This window comes from Salmo trutta, chromosome 35 (assembly GCF_901001165.1).
Source record: "Salmo trutta chromosome 35, fSalTru1.1, whole genome shotgun sequence".
Lineage (NCBI taxonomy): Eukaryota > Metazoa > Chordata > Actinopteri > Salmoniformes > Salmonidae > Salmo > Salmo trutta.
In genome coordinates, this window is record NC_042991.1 from 3,552,894 (window position 1) to 3,570,826 (window position 17,933).

General features: G+C 40.7%; 1 protein-coding gene across 3 annotated transcripts in view; it reads left to right on the forward strand.

Moving 5' to 3' along the window:
* The first annotated feature begins 16 nt into the window (after window positions 1–16).
* Window positions 17–17,933, forward strand: part of LOC115174458 (protein lin-9 homolog) — a 45,695-nt gene continuing 27,778 nt past the window's right edge. The window contains exons 1-2 of one of the 3 annotated variants that reach the window (XM_029732995.1): window positions 28–72; window positions 17,727–17,759. In XM_029732995.1, coding sequence (XP_029588855.1) covers window positions 42–72; window positions 17,727–17,759 — 64 coding nt within the window. In that variant the 5' untranslated portion in view covers window positions 28–41. Of the gene's footprint in view, window positions 73–17,726; window positions 17,760–17,933 lie in introns of all 3 variants that reach the window. The other 2 variants (XM_029732996.1, XM_029732997.1) reach the window with 2 other exon arrangements.

Genomic DNA, 17,933 nt, shown 5'->3' on the forward strand with positions numbered 1-17,933 from the left:
TTGACAATACATCTTTGAAAAAGCGGCGCGGCTAATTCAAGATGGCGGAGATGGACCAGCTGTTAGATGAGAGTAAGTAATAACACGAATTTTACAACACGTTTAAGGTGCCAATGCTACTCTGTGAGGTAATTTGTTGTTTAAGGCCTGATGTTATTACTCACTGAGTACTTGTCGCACCCCCCCCCCCTCCCCATGAAGTGTTTGTAAGCTCTCGATGTCAAGACTCAAAAGCTAGCTAGTGAGCTAATGCTTGTTAGTTACTAAGGTTAGCTAGCTAAGTTACACTAAACATAAGTAGGCGATGGTCATAATTGCTAGCAAAATTATAGCAACCTTGTAGTCCGTTAGCTAAAGACTAAACTAGCTAATGTTACCTAGCTGAGTTTGAATGTTCTGTTCATTTCTGAATATTTTTATCCACTCACATTTTTGAGCCAAGGGTGTAACTAACGCTACATTATGGGATAATAATTACCCAACCATGATGAGAGGTCTAACTTACTGTTGTTGTAATAACACATTTTAGTTAGCAAGTTGCTTAAATTATCCACTGTTCCCTAAAATATATACTTAGGTTTCTTGCTGCTATCATCTAAAAACAAGCCGCCGATTCAGCAGTCTTATCTAAAGCCACTGACAGAACAGCTGTCTAGTGGGTGATGTGAGGCGTCATACTGTGTTGGCTTGCTGTCATCTGACTTATTTTTCTGGTAACCTGTCCAAGCCACAATGACTGCCAGTTTCCTAGGTATTATTTAGAGGGTATATCTGCAGTTGAACAATAACAAAGCAAATTCCCTGCCCCTGTTTGGTAAAATGCTGAGGGATGGGGGGTGGACTGTATCAACTGTATTTTGTGGGCTCCCGATTGGCTCAGCGGTTTTAGGCACTGCATCTCAGTGCAAGAGGCGTCACTACAGTCTCTGGTTCGAATCCAGACTATCACTTCCGGCTGTGATTGGGAGTCCCTAAGGGCGGTGCACAATTTAGCCCAGCGTCGTCCGGGTTTGGCCGTGGTAGGCCGTCATAGTAAATAAGAATTTGTTCTTAGCTGACATGCCTAGTTAACCTCTTATGGCTAGGGGGCAGTATTTTCACGGCCGGATAAAAAACGTACCCGATTTAATCTGATTATTACTCCTGCCAAGAAACTAGAATATGCATATAATTATTAGCTTTGGATAGAAAACACCCTAAAGTTTCTAAAACTGTTTGAATGGTGTCTGTGAGTATTACATAACTCATTTGGCAGGCCAAAACCTGAGAAGATTCCAAACAGGAAGCGCCCTCTTTGACCATTTCTTGCCCTCCTTGATCATCTCTAACCAAAACAGGGGATCTCTGGCATGACGTGACACTTCCTACGGCTCCCATAGGCTCTCAGAACCCGGGAAAAAGTTGAATGACGTAATTCCAAGCCCTGGCTGAAAAGCTTTTGCGCATTTGCTAAGTGGTCTATCAGTGGACAATTTTACCATTATTTAAGGCCCATAAAATGACAGCTGTGCCATATAGATTGCAAAATAGTTGGGTAGATATTTTCAATGTACACATACCATGGTACATGGTTTATGAACTGATACGTAGAATTTTTCCATTTGAATTATTATACAAAATAGAAAGTTATATATATATGGGGATACAACCTTCCCAACTCTGCAGATTTTTCTGCGAAGAAACAGTCATTAGATAATTTGTTTTGGTACTGTCCATATGCAGCTTGCTTTTGGTCAGGTCCAGGAATGGCTGAAGAATTGCAATATTTACCTGGAGCTAACCCTGCAGATAGCACTACTGGGTGATCTGAAAAGTTATAGTCAATCGATCAATAATATAATACTTTTAGCAAAACATTTTCATTTAAAATCTGCAGAAACTAGTAGAATAGAAATGTTCAGAACTTTTCTGAAACAGCACAGTTGGAAAAATATATGGGAAATAGAAATCCAATATGGATGGTGTTAAGAAATAAATGGGAAGGGTTTGAATGGAGCTGAAGGGTGGGACTAATAGCAAGATATCTCATGTAAAATATACTGTGTCTGTAAAATGTATATAGGTTCAGAACTTTTGGGAAACAGCAGTTAAAAATATGGCAAGTATAAATCAAACTGTATGGACATAACAAATAGATGAGGTTGAGAGTAGAGGAATGACAGGACTAAAAACAAATAAAATATAATTATTGTAAAAATAGATTGTGTCCGTAAAATGTATATAGTATGTATAAGCTGGAAGTAGAAGCCTATGTGTTGTTTACTACAAGTAGGGGAATGGGTGGAAGGGTTAGTGGAAAATAATGAAGGAAAATATATATACAAAAAATGTGTATGTATATCTCTATCAGTACCAGTCAAAAGTTTGGACACACCTACTCATTCCAGGGTTTTTCTTTATTTTTTACATTGCAGGATAATAGTGAAGACATCAAAACTATGACATAACACATATGGAATCATGTAGTAACCAAAAAAGTGCTAAACAAATCAAAATATTTTTCATATTTAAGTTTCTTCAAAGTAGCCACCCTTTGCCTTGATGACAGCTTTGCACACTCTTGGCATTCTCTCACCCAGCTTCATGAGGTAGTCACCTAGAATGCAGTTCAATTAATTGCCTTGTTAATTTGTGGAATTTCTTTCCTTAACCTGTTTGGGATAGGGGGCAGTATTGAGAATTTTGGAAAAAATATGTGCCCATTTTTAACTGCCTCCTACACCAACTCAGAAGCTAGAATATGCATATTATTGTTCAGGTTTGGATAGAAAACACTCTGAATTTTCTAAAACTGTTTGAATGGTGTCTGAGTATAACAGAACTCCTATGGCAGGCAAAAACCTGACAAGGTTTCAAGCAGGAAGTACCCTGTCTGACAAGGAGTCGTGCGTCTTGCATCTGTTTATTGAAAAGTAAGGATCTTAGCTGTAACGTGACAATTCCCAGGGCTCCGATAGGCTCTCAGAACCCAGGAAATAACTGAAGGTTGACGAGGGAGCCTCAGGCTGAAACACATTATCGGCTTTGGTAAGTGGCGGCTCAGAGCACCTTTGAATGAGGCGCGTGCACGATTCGCTCCTGAGGAGAAATTTAATTCGGCTGTTTAGGCTCAATGCATATTCCCGGTCGGAATATTATCACTTATCTACGAGATAAATGGCATAAAAATTGGTTTTAAACAGCGGTTGACATGCTTCGAAGTACGGTAATGGAATATTTAGACATTTTTGTCACGCCAATGCGCCATGCTCGAGACCGTGATGAAGCATTCTGATAGTGTCTAGAACTCACGAACAAAACGTCGCTGTTTGGATATAACGATGGATTATTTGGGACCAAACCAACATTTGTTATTGAAGTAGAAGTCCTGGCAGTGTATTCTGACGAAGAACAAGCAAGGTAAGAACATTTTTCTTATAGGAAATGTGATTTTGGTGGAGGCTGACCTGGGTGGGTATCTAAATAGCTAGCCCTGTGATGCCGGGCTATGTACTTAGATTATTGCAAAATGTGCTTCATCCGAAAAGCTATTTTAAAATCGGACATATCGAGTGCATAGAGGAGTAATGTATCTATAATTCTTAAAATAATTGTTATGCTTTGTGTGAACGTTTATCGTGAGTAATTTAGCAAACTGTTAGTAAATTCCCCAGAAGTTTGCGGGGGTTATGCTTTTTCTGAACGTCACATGCTAATGTAAAAAGCTGTTTTTTGATATAAATATGAACTTGATTGAACAGACATGCATGTATTGTATAACACAATGTCCTATGTGTGTCATCTGATGAAGATCATAAAAGGTTAGTGCTGCATTTAGCTGTGGTTTGGGTTTATGTGACATGATATGCTAGCTTGAAAAATGGGTGTCTGATTATTTCTGGCTGGGCACTCTGCTGACATAATCTAATGTTTTGCTTTCGTTGTAAAGCCTTTTTGAAATCGGACAGTGGGGTTAGATTAACGAGATTCTTGTCTTTAAATAGCTGTAAAATAGTCATATGTTTGAGAAATTGAAGTAATAGTATTTCTAACGATTCAAAAATCGCGCCACTGGATTTCAGTGGCTGTTACGTAGGTGGGACGAGTTCGTCCCACATGCGCCAGAGAGGTTAAAACCTCTTACATCTAGATGTGCCGCTAACGGAACGCCTCGCCAATATCCAATGATAGAGCATGGCGCGAATTACAAACTCCTCAAAACTTAAATTTTTCAAACATTTGACTATTTTACACCATTTTAAAGACAAGACTCTCCTTTATCTAACCACATTGTCCGATTTCAAAAAGGCTTTACAACGAAAGCAAAACATTAGATTATGTCAGGAGAGTACCCAGCCAGAAATAATCACACACCCATTTTTCAAGCTAGCATATAATGTCACAAAAACCAAAACCACAGCTAAATGCAGCACTAACCTTTGATGATCTTCATCAGATGACACTCCTAGGACATTATGTTATACAATACATGCATGTTTTGTTCAATCAAGTTCATATTTATATCAAAAACCAGCTTTTTACATTAGCATGTGACGTTCAGAACTAGCATACCCACTGAAACTTCCGGTGAATTTACTAAATTACTCACGATAAACGTTCACCAAAAACATAACAATTATTTTAAGAATTATAGATACAGAACTCCGTTATGCAATCGCGGTGTCCGATTTTAAAATAGCTTTTCGGTGAAAGCACATTTTGCAATATTCTGAGTAGATAGCCCGGCCATCATGGCTAGCTATTTTGACACCCACCAAGTTTGGCACTCACCAAACTCAGATTTACTATAAGAAAAATTGGATTACCTTTGCTGTTCTTTCGTCAGAATGCACTCCCAGGACTTCTACTTCAACACCCAATGTTGTTTTGGTTCCAAATAATCCATAGTTATATCCAAATAGCTCAGTTTTGTTCGTGCGTTCAAGACACTATCCGAAGGGTGACGCGCCGGCGCGTATCGTGACAAAAGATGTCATTACCGTACTTCGAAGCATGTCAAACGCTGTTTAAAATCAATTTTTATGCGATTTTTCTCGTAAAATAGCGATAATATTCCGACCGGGAGACCTTGTTTTCATTCAAACACTGAAAATAGAAAATGTAGTCTTCGCATGCACGCGCGCACACCCATGTCATTGTTCTCAGAACGACCACTTTCCAAGAGCCCTACTGTTTTTCGCCCAGGGACTGCAGAGTCACCATTCCCTGTTCTGGCGCCTTCTGAGAGCCTATAGGAGCCTTAGAAAATGTTACGTTACAGCAGAGATCCTCTGTTTTCGATAAAGAGGCTATAGAAGGCCAAGAAATGGTCAGAGAGGGCACTTCCTGTAGGGAATCTTCTCAGGTTTTGGCCTGCCATATGAGTTCTGTTATACTCAGATACTATTCAAACAGTTTTAGAAACTTTAGTGTGTTTTCTATCCAAATCAAACAATTATATGCATATTCTAGTTTCTGGGCAGGAGTAATAACCAGATTAAATCGGGTACGTTTTTTATCCGGCCGTGAAAATACTGCCCCCTATCCTAAACAGGTTAATGCGTTTGAGCCAATCAGTTGTGTTGTGACAAGTTATGGGGTGGTATACAGAAGATAGCCCTATTTGGTAGAAGACCAAGTTCATATTATGGCAAGAACAACTCAAATAAGCAAAGAGAAACAACAGTCCATCATTACTTTAAGACATGGTCAGTCAATCCGGAAAAATGTTGTGCAGTCGCAAAAACCATCAAGCGCTATGATCAAACTGGCTGTCATGTGGACCGCCACAGGAAAGGAAGACGCAGAGTTACATCTGCTGTCGAGCATAAGTTCATTAGTTACCAGCCTCAGAAATTGCAGCCCAAATAATTCTTCACAGAGTTCAAGTAAAAGACACATCTCAACATCAACTGTGCAGAGGAGACTGCGTGAATCGGGCCTTCATGTTCGAATTGCTGCAAAGAAACCACTAAAGGACACCTGTAAGAAGAAGAGACTTGGTTGGGCCAAGAAACATGAGCAATAGACGTTACATCGGTGGAAATCTGTCCTTTGGTCTGATGAGTCCAAATTGGAGATTTTTGGTTCCAACCGCCGTGTCTTCGTGAGATGCAGAGTATTTATTTAGAATTCTAGGCACACTTAACCAGCATGACTACCACAGCATTCTGCAGCGATAAGCCGTCCTATTTGGTTTGCGCTTAGTGGGACTATCATTTGTTTTTCAACGGGACAATAACACCACACACCTCCAGGCTGTGTAAGGGCTATTTGACCAAGGAGAGTGATGGCGTTCTGCATCAGATAACCTGGCCTCCACAATCACCCGACCTCAACCCAATTGAGATGGCTTGGGATGAGTTGGACTGCAGTGAAAGAAAAGCAGCCAACAAGTGCTCAGCATATGTGGGAACTCCTTCAAGACTGTTGGAAAAGCATTCCAGGTGAAACTGGTTGAGAGAATGCCAAGAGTGTGCAAAGCTGTCAAGGCGAAAGGTGGCTACTTTGAAGAATCTCAAATGTAAAATATATTTTGATTTGTTTCACACTTTTTTGGTTACTACATGATTCCATGTGTTATTTCATGTTTTTGATATCTTCACTATTATTCTACAATGTAGAAAATAGTAAAAATAAAGACAATCCGTCGAATGAGTAGTTTTCCCAACTTTTGACTGGTACTGTATATCACCAGTAGTATATTTACTGTTTGTTTGGTTGCGGTAATTTCTGTTAATGCATTCAATATATTATTATTCCGGTCTTTTACCGTTCTTATTGTCAGAGTGGACACATTGTTTGCGGCGAGCACAACCTATTCTACACTTGTGAAAGACAAGTTTTGATTTATTTCATTCCATTTAAGAGTTTTGTCACTTTAGTCATTGTTTTTTATTTGGAGTGCTCCAGTCAATGTTGAGTAAGGAAGTGAAACTTGATTACGCATATAAGTAGGCCTATTGGCTACCTGGCCTGCGTGCAAATGTAGGCATAGAAATGTGCCCATTTGGGGATCTGATTAGTGTTTCTGATTGGCCTAACACGCCACCACTACTTTGAGAAAAACCACAGATCATTAATGTATTCTTCACCTCAAACATGAAGAAAACAAAGTCTGTTTTTACATCAATTGAGAATGCCAACACCTCAATGTACTTGAAAAATCTTAACAGCTATTTCCCTTTCCATAACCACTTTGCAGGAAAGGGAAACATGTAATGCTCTGACCCTGTGGAAAGTAAAAAATAGGCCTGATTACTTTTTATCCCTTACGCAAATACCCTACAGTGGTATCTGTCCTGAGCTCACTGCCTCAGGAAACTCTGAGGAGCCCAGAATATTTTATACAATGTTGCAAGGAGCTTCCAGCTGGACCCAAGTTAATAGTTGATGCAATGTTTCAAGTTTGTGGTAGACAGGCCATGTTTAGCCCAATGTGATTTATAAGATATTTATTTTTATCAGGATATTTTCTACCTGCATGCTGCAATGGTTTTGCCTGTTGGCTTTAAAGGCTATTTTTACATAGTTGGCAATAGAAGTTACTTTTTAGGTTTATCATTTTCATTTAGATTTGGATAGAATTTTGATTAACCACATGACAATCATTTGAGATACGAAGGCGTTATTTTAAAGGAAATGAAACTGTTCCATGAAAATGTGCATATGACTGGCACACAGATCGGTAGAAATGGTTAGATATATTGGCATTCCACATGAAAGTTTGCAGGCTTCGGCAGCGATTAAAGCCTAGAGTCTTCTTGGGTATGACGCTACAAGCTTGGCACACCTGTATTTGAGACTTGAGACTTGTCCTGAAGTCACGACTGCGTTGTCTTGGCTGTGTGCTTAGGGTCATTGTCCTGTTGGAAGGTGAACCTTCACCCCAGTCTGATGTCCTGAGCCCTCTGGAGCAGGTTTTCAAGGATATCTCTGTACTTTGCTCTGTTCATCTTTCCCTTGATCCTGACTAGTCTCCCAGACCCTGCTGCTGAAAAACCTCCCCACAGCATGATGCTGCCACCACCATGCTTCACTATAGGGATGGTGCCATGTTTCCACCAGACGTGACGCTTGGCATTCAGGCCAAAGAGTTCAGTCTTGGTTTCATCGGGGAATTGTGTTTCTCTTGGGTTAAAGTCCTTTCGATGCCTTTTGGCAAACTCCAAGCGGGCTGTCATGTGCATTTTTTTAATGAGTGGCTTCTGTCTGGCCACTACAATGAAGGCCTGATTGGTGGAGTGCTGCAGAGATGGTTGTCCTTCTGGAAGGTTCTCCCATCTCCACAGAGGAACTCTGGAGCTCTGTCAGAGTGACCATTGGGTTCTTGGTCACTTCCCTGTCATAGGCCCTTCTCCCCATATTGCTCAGTTTGGCCAGGCGGCCAGCTCTAGGAAGAGTCTTGGTGGTTCCAAACTTCATCCATTTAAGAATGATGGAGGCCACTGTGTTCTTACGGACCTTCAATGCAGCAGAGATTTTTTTTTTGTACCCTTCCCCAGACCTACCCTTCCCCTCAACACAATCATTTCTTGGAGCGCTAATGACAATTCCTTCGAACTCGTGGCTTGGTTTTTGCTCTGACATGCACTGTCATCTGTGGGACCATATATAGACAGGTGTGTGCCTTTCCAAATCATGTCCAATCAGCTGAATTTACCACAGGTGGACGCCGATCAAGTTGTAGAAACATCTCAAGGATGATCAATGTAAACAGGATGCACCTGAGCTCAATTGTGTGTAGATTATTATTTTTTTAATCAATTTTAGAATAAGGCTGCAATGTAACAATGTGGAAAAAGTCAAGTTCTGAATTTGTATTTATTTAACTAGGCAAGTCCGTTAAGAACATTCTTATTTATAATGACGGCCTACACCGGCCAAACCCTAACCAGGACGATGCTGGGCCGATTGAGCGCCGCCCTATGGGTCTCCCGATCACGCCGGTTGTGATACAGCCTGGGATCGAACCAGGGTCTGTAGTGCCTTAGAACGCTGAGCCACTCGGGAGCCAATACTTTCCAAATGCATTGTATCTACCTCAAATGTCTCATACTTCTGCTCGCTGATGTGGTACTGGTACTCTTTATAGAGTTCCTTAAAGTATTCATACCCCTTATTTGAGATTATATTTCAGCCTCAATTCAAAATGGATTAAATAGATTTACACAAAATACCCCATAATGACAAAGTGAAAACAGGTTTTTACAATTTGTTAGCATCTGTATTTCATTTTCAATACATTTGCTATCTCATTTACATTAGTATTCACATCTACTTTGTAGAAGAACCTTTTTGGCAGCTATTACAGTTGAGTCGTTCTGGGTAAGACTAAGTGCTTTACACACCTGGATTATGCAACATTTGTCTGTTTTAAAAAATATATATATTTTCAAAATTCTTCAGCGTCTGTCAAATTGGTTGTTGATTCATTTTCAGGTCTTGCCATACATTTTCATGTAGATTTAAGTCAAAACTTTAACTTGGCCACTCAAACATTCACTGTCTTTTTGTTAAGCAACCCCAGTGTAGATTTGGCCATGTGTTTTAGGTTATTTTTTTATTTATTTATTTTATTTCACCTTTATTTAACCAGGTAGGCAAGTTGAGAACAAGTTCTCTCTCATTTACAATTGCGACCTGGCCAAGATAAAGCAAAGCAGTTCGACAACATACAACAACACAGAGTTACACATGGAGTAAACAACATACAGTCAATAATACAGTAGAAAAAAAATAAGACTATATACAATGTGAGCAAATGATGTGAGATAAGGGAGGTAAAAGCAAAAAAATGCCATGGTGGCAAAGTAAATAAAGTATAGCAAGAAAAACACTGGAATGGTAGATTTGTAGTTTGAAGAAAGTTCAAAGTTCAAATATAAATAATATGGTGCAAAGGAGCAAAATAAATAAAATAAATAAATACAGTAGGGGAAGAGGTAGTAGTTTGGGCTAAATTATAGATGGGCTATGTACAGGTGCAGTGATCTGTGAGCTGCTCTGACAGCTGGTGCTTAAAGCTAGTGAGGGAGATAAGTGTTTCCAATTTCAGAGATTTTTGTAGTTCGTTCCAGTCGTTGGCAGCAGGGAACTGGAAGGAGAGACGACCAAAGGAGGAGTTGGCTTTAGGGGTGACCAGAGAGATATACCTGCTGGAGCGCGTGCTACAGGTGGGTGCTGCTATGGTGACCAGTGAGCGGAGATAAGGGGGGACTTTACCTAGCAGGGTCTTGTAGATGACCTGGAGCCAATGTGTTTGGCGACGATTATGAAGTGAAGGCCAGCCAACGAGAGCATACAGATCGCAGTGGTGGGTTGTATATGGGGCTTTGGGGACAAAACGGATGGCACTGTGATAGACTGCATCCAGCTTGTTGAGTAGGGTATTGGAGGCTATTTTGTAAATGACATCGCCGAAGTCGGATTGGTAGGATGGTCAGTTTTACGAGGGTATGTATGTATTGTCGTGCTCAAAGGTGAATTCATCTCCCAGTGTCAGGTGGAAGCAGACTGAACTAGTTTTTCCTCTAAGATTTTGCTTAGCTCCCTTCAGTTTCTTTTTTTACCCTGAAAATCTCCCCAAACCTTAATGTTTACAAGCATACCCCTAACATGATATGGCTATGCTTGAAATTATGGAGAGTGGTACTCAGTAATGTATTGTATTTGCCCCAAACATATTCAGGACAAAAAGTATTGCTTTGCCACGTTTTTACAGTATTACTTTAGTGCCTTGTTGCAAACAGGATGCATGTTTTGGAATATTTGTTTGTTCTGTACAGGCTTCCATCTTATCACTGTCTTTTATGATAGTATTTGGGGTGACTACTATGTTGTTGATCTGTCCTGAGTTTTCTACTATCACAGCCATTAAACTATATTAAGCTCTGCAACTGTTTTAAAGTCACCATTGGCCTCATGTTTAAATCCCTGAGCGGTTTCCTTCGTTTCCGGTAACTGAGTTAGGAAGGACACCTGTGTCTTTGTAGTGACTGGGTGTATTGATACAAACTGTAATTAATAACTTCACAATGCTTAAAGTGATATTCATTGTCTGTTTTTATAATTTTTTTACCCATCTACCAATAGGTGCCCTTCTTTATGAGGCATTGGAAAACCTCCCTGTTCTTTGTGGTTGAATCAGTGTTTGAAATGCACTTCTCTACTGGGGGACCTTACAGATGATTGTATATGTGGGGTACAGAAATGAGGTAGACATTAAAAACATACTGTTAAACACTATTAGAGTCCTTATTATGTGAATTTTTCTAAATGTTTATTGAACTAGGCAAGTCAGTTACGATCAAATTATTTGCAATGACAGCCTACCCCGGCCAAACCCTCCCCTAACTTGTTAAGCACATTTTTACTCCAGAATGTATTGTGGCTTGCCGTAAGAAAGGGTTTTGAATACCTTTTATTAATTTGTAAAAAATAAAATGTGTATATATAATTCCACTTTGACGTTATGGTGTTGTGTGTGTGTAGACCAGTGACACAAACATCTTAATTTATACTATTTTTAATTCAGGCTGCAATACAATAATGTGGAAAAAGTCAATGTGTGTGTGAACCTTCTGAATAGCTCCATTCTTGTGCATTTTATTTTTTTCCTGTTCTTACTATTTTTATCTTTAAACTCTGCAATGTTAGGAAGGGCTCGTAAGCAAGCATTTACTGTGAAGTCTACACCAGTTGTAAAAAAAAAAATCCCAATCACTATTTAATAGAACATCCAATTTTGTTGTTTTTCAAAGTGAACAACAATGCTTAAACCACATTGAGGTCTTTAGTTCAGGTGTGCACCATCCAGACTGTTGTGTGGCTAGTGGTGTTGTAGCACACTTGTGATGGAGTTTTCTACACAAATGGGCACTGGATTAATGCAAGTATGTGTGATTCTGCCAGGTAGGCATAGGTTACGTTGTTGATACCTTTCAATTGCCCGAAAAGGGTTAGGCCTGTGGTCACCAACCTTTTCTGAGTCACGATCACTTTTGCAGTTTTACCTTAACCTCACACAAACAGTTTTGTAGGAATGAGGTTTGGGCAGTAGGCCTAATACATTATCACAGCATATTGGGTTTATGATTGGCCTGCCAATATTGTAAATCAGACCATATTATTTTTCAAAACTCGAGCTTTGATGAAATAGATCAGTTGGTTTAGCACTTGTGAGGCACTGTGAAGCATGATTTGAAATCATTTGCTTTTTTTATTTTACTGGACTCATGGTACCTGCATCTGATGGTCAACGAGGTCAAATCACAAAGTCCGTGATCTTCAGGTCGAAAAGTAGGAGCTCTAAAAAGATGCTCGAGTTTCCGACTTGGAATTCCGATTTAGCCCAACCGCCTCTCAAGGGCCCTGCTCTCCTTCCTTTCCTCCGGTGAGACTGACCAGAGAGCGGGGACACCGTCTTCCACCTGATGGCGAAACTCAAGTCGAACCGCATGTCTCATGCACAAATTTGTGTTGTTCCTATGACCAGAGAAAGTTAAATATTCCTTAATATTAAAATCAACACGACGAGCTACTAATAATAATAATAAAACGCTGGGCTATCAATACTTGGCTACTCATTCATTGCAGCTGCAGCCCGAGCAGAAGTACGGAGAAGAGCATTTTGTAATAGTGTTGAATAAAAACAGTGGTAGTGCTGAATATTAACTTTTAACATGAACTCACTCATAAAAACAGCAGCTCTTTGCTGTATTCGTAGACAGTCTCTCTGTGGTCATGGTTTTAAAAGTTATTAAATCTTACGTAGGCTAGTAACCTATTCAATTTGGCTGTGGCCAGGGTCATGGGAACACTGCTTACCCGGTGCGCAGGACTTTTGAATCAAGTGCACCTACCGGCAACAGCTCAACACGATTTTAAAAAAGGAGCGTAAGCCTTTTATCGTTCGTTGGCTTTTCTACAGAAATATTTGTTGATCGACTAGGAATTCGATCGACCGGTTGGCGACCACTGGGTTAGGTTATTGTAAGGATCGCTAATGGCTACACATTGGTATAGGCCCTACGCGCACCACTCACAGCAGGGCTCGACATTCAGGTAAATTTGCCAGTATCACACCGGGCTAGTGCCAACTGAAAGATCCTGGCATGAATGAGGAGAAAAATGCTGGCCCGGGTTAAAATGTAACCGGAAAGTGAATGAAGCGTGCATAATTTCAATAGCAGGTGATTTAATGCTTGTTTGCGGCCTGAGCAAGGGTTTATACAGACATTGACAAATCAAATTCAACAAGTTTTTCCACCACTTAATTCTAATTTTCTAGGACCTACATTTTATTAAATTGTTGTAATAGCCTATAGAAAAAATGCACCCACAAATGTATGCATTACCACTTTAAGAATAATGCATTTTTAATAGGCCGGCCTATCCCAATCGCATTATGCGTTGACATTCACATAATTTGTACGTTCTAAAATATGTCAGAAGAATGTGGGCCTTGCCTGACTAGACTGCATGCTCCCGACACAAATACACTAATGAAGTCTGTCCATATGGTAGGTACTGCAGTCAGTCTTGCCATTTGAGATGTTTTAGAGTTATTGAGGAGTTACTGTATCATGTTTTTAAAACTAGAAAGCGATCAAAAACTGGGTTCGCTCATAATAACTGCAAATGGTTTAACTGCAACAAGCGCAACAGACCACACCTTCAATTGAAGCCGTGGGAAACAAACGAAAGCGCCAACATCTGTAATAACTGCTCATGGTTCGAGTGGCGCAATGGTCTAAGACATTGCATCTCAGTGCAAGAGGCATCACTGCAGTACCTGGTTCGAATCCAGGCTGCATCACATCTGGCCGTGATTGTCCCATAGGGCGGCGCACAATTGGCCCAGCATCGACTGGGTTTAGCCGGGGTAGACCGTCATTGTAAATAAGAATTTGTTCTTAACTGACTTGCCTAGTTACATTTTAAAAATATATATTTATTTAAAAAAATATCTAATTTTTTATTTTATTTATAAAGCTTAAGTCATTTCAAGCCTTATTCATATAGTTTTGTTGAATAGGAAATGGATCATATGAAATATTTTCTTTATCATATTTGTTCTGTGTACTTGAGCTTGTCCTCAAGTGAGTACACCTCAGCAATTTTATGACTATTTTTACCAGAAAGGTGAGATTTTAACATTTCTTGGAGTCTGCACATTACTAGGTATTGTTTATGGGCCTCTCATGATAAATCATTTAAAGTGTGCCCTCCCTCGCCTAAAAAAAAGAATACTACACCACTAATCATAACATGGAACAACTTTCCTACCCCTACCGCTGTCGGTCTTTGCTTCACGCTACAACCAGCTGTTTGAGAGCTGCACGATCTCTGCCTGACAGATTATCTATAGGCTGTATGTGTGCACCCCACGTGTGATAAATAATCAACAAAACGAACAGCTTCGGGTATCCATCTGTTATTTTAAATAAATTCTAGCCTAGATTAAAAATAGCATGATTAGAATATTTTTTTCCACTGGCCCAAGCGGGCCACTGACAGGGATGATCGACTGGCCCTGGGGGTTTCCACAACCTCCCCAGTATGTCAATCCCTGACATACACAGGCTGGGGCATTTCTGTGCCGTTGTTGCCTCTTCAGAAAATTGGTTTATTTTTGCCTAATTGCACATTTTGGTGTGAATAAATTAGAAAAAAGCAAATTGTAAACCAAAAACTAAGTTGACCAACAACACACAAATTCCGCTGGCACTCTTGCGACCAATAAAAAAAACTTGTCACTCTACCAAGTTAAATGGTATATAAAATTAAGCTACTGGAAACAACTCATCTGGCTATAGCCTACATGCTGATTGGGTATGGAGCAGTTTTGTACTTCAAACATGGTCATTTTTTAGGTATACGGGGCAAAGTTGATCATTTCATAACGATGACAGTAATCTATTTTCCTAGGCGCACTACATGGCAAACACGCAAGAGATCACTGTAAAAACTTCCAAACTGAAAATCATTGGATTTTGAGAATGGTGAAGGTAGGCAACAACACCTCTGCCACACTGATCCTCAACACGGGGCCCCACAGATGTTCTTAAGGTTTTGTACACTGTATATTTATATACATTATATGTATATACACTGAGTGTTTAAAACATTAAGGACACCTGCTCTTTCCTTGACATATAGACTGACCAGGTGAATCCAGGTGGAAGCTATGATCCCTCATTAAAGTGGATTTCACAAGTGACATCAATCAGTATGGGGAGGATTTTTAAGCCTTGAGACATGGATTGTGTATGTGTACCATTCAGAGGGTAAATGGGCAAGACAAAAGATTTAAGTGCCTTTGAACGGGGTATGGTAGTAGGTGCCAGGCGCACCGGTTTGTGTCAATAACTGTAACGCTGCTGGGTTAGTAGTAGTAGGATATTGGCGCCGGAGGAGTTGGCTGCCGTTTGTGCTATTTTGTGTTTTTCACTTTTTTTTCACTTTTTTAACTTATTTTGTACATAATGTTTCTGCCGCTGTCTCTTATGACCGAAAAGAGCTTCTGGATATCAGAACAGCGATTACTGGACAAAGATTTTTTTTTCTTTAACGAGTCAGACGCGAAGGATTTACTGCTGATACCGGAACAGGCCAAGATCCCCATAATTCGTATGGAAAAAAAGACACCAATACAGGAGACGCATGTCCAGGTGCCTGGTGAGAATTAGTTGGCGAGTGGGTAACCCGCCTCTACCATGCGTCCTATTGGCCAACGTGCAATCATTGGAGAATAAACTGGATGAGCTCTGTTCAAGACTATCCTACCAATGGGACAATAATAACGGTAATATGTTATGTTTCACTGAATCGTGGCTAAACAACGTCATTGATAATATACAGTTGCCTGGGTTTTCCGTGCATCGGCACGACAGAACAGCTGCCTCCAGTAAGACAAGGGGTGGCGGTCTGTGTCTATTTGTCAATAACAACTGGTGCACAAAATCTAATATTATGGAAGTCTCAAGATTTTGCTCGCCTGAGGTGTAGAGTATCACATGATAAGCTGTAGACCACTATTTACAGAGATATTTCTCATCTATATTTTCCATAGCTGTCTATTTACCACCACAAACTGATTTTGACACTAAGACCGCACTCAACGAGCTGAATAAGGCCATCAGAATCAAGAACATTTTCATCTAGAGGCGGTGCGCCTAGTGGCCGGGGACTTTAATGCAGGGAAACTTAAATCTGTTTTACCTCATTTCTACCAGCATGTAGAGGGGGAAAAACTTTACTCCACACACAGAGATGTGTACAAAGCTCTCGCTTGCCCTCCATTTGGAAAATCTGACCATAATTACAAGCAAAAACTAAAGCAGGAAGCACCAGTGATTCGCTTTATACAAAGTGCTCAGATGAAGCAGATGCTAAGCTACGGGACAGTTTTGCTAGGACAGACTGGAAATTGTTCCGGGATTCATCCGATGGCATTGAGGAGTATCAGTCACCGGCTTTATCAATAAGTGCATCGATGACTTCGTCCCCACAGTGACTGTACGTACATACCCCAACCAGAAGCCATGGATTACAGGCAACATCCACACTGAGCTAAAGGGTAGAGCTGACACTTAAAAGGAGCGGGACTCTAACCCAGATGCTAATAAGAAATCCCGCTATGCCTTCCGACGAACCATCAAACGGGCAACGTGTCAATACAAGACTTAGATTGAATCCTACTACACCGTCTCCAACGCTCGTCGGATGTGGCAGGGCTTGCAATCTATTACGGACTACAAAAAGTCCAGCTGCGAGCTGCCCACTGTCACATGCCTACTGGACGAGCTAAATTACGTCTATGCGTGCTTCTAGGCAAGCAACACGGAAGCATGCATGAGAGCACCAGCTGTCCCGGACGACTGTGTCATCACTCTCTCCGTAGCCGATGTGAGTAAGACCTTTTTAAACAGGTCAACATTCACAAGGCCGCAAGGCCAGATGGATTACCAGGACGTGTACTTTGAGAATGCGCTAACCAACTGGCAAGTGTCTTCACTGACATTTTCAACCTGTCCCTGATTTTGAGTCTGTAATACCTACATGTTTCAAGCAGACCGCCATAGTCCCTGTACCCAGGAACACCAAGGTAACCTACCTAAATGGCTACCGACCCCACGTCTGTAGCCATGAAGTGCTTTGAAAGGCTCGTCATGGCTCACATCAACAGTCATCCTAGAAACCCTAGACCCACTCCAATTTGCATACCGCCCTAACAGATCCACAGATGATGCAATCTGTATTGCACACCACAAGGCCCTTTCCCACCTGGACAAAAGGAACACCTACGTAAGAATGCTGCTCATTAACTACAGCTCAGCATTCAACACCATAGTGCCCTCAAAGTTCATCACTAAGCTGAGGACCCTGGGACTTAACACCCCCCTCTGCAACTGGATCCCGGACTTCCTGACTGGCCATCGCCAGTTGGTAAAGGTAGGCAACAACACACCTGCCACGCTGATCCTCAACACGGGGCCTCACTGAGGTGCATCCTTAGTCCCCTTCTGTACTGTCTGTTCACCAATGACTGCGTAGCTAAGCACGACTCGTTCTCTGATCGCACCGAATAGTTTCAAACTGAAATTGATTTTTCCTGTACTTATCGGAGCCCATATGCGTAATGAATCGTCTTGAAAGGGAAAGATGCACATCCCTACTGCATTTTTTTTATTTTTAAGTTCCATTGTAAAGTTTAGCCTAATTCCCTCTTCTCTTGATTGTAGGCTCTTCAGCCGAGGCACTTGTCAGTCTGAAAGGTACTGTATCGTAACACATTGCATTGATTATCCTTGTGTGTATGTATACAGTGCCTTCAGAAAGAATTCATACCACTTGAGTATTCCGCATTTTGTTGTTGCAGCCTGAATTCAAAATGGATACAAAAAAAAATCCCCACCTATCTACACGTAATACCCCATAATTACAAAGAG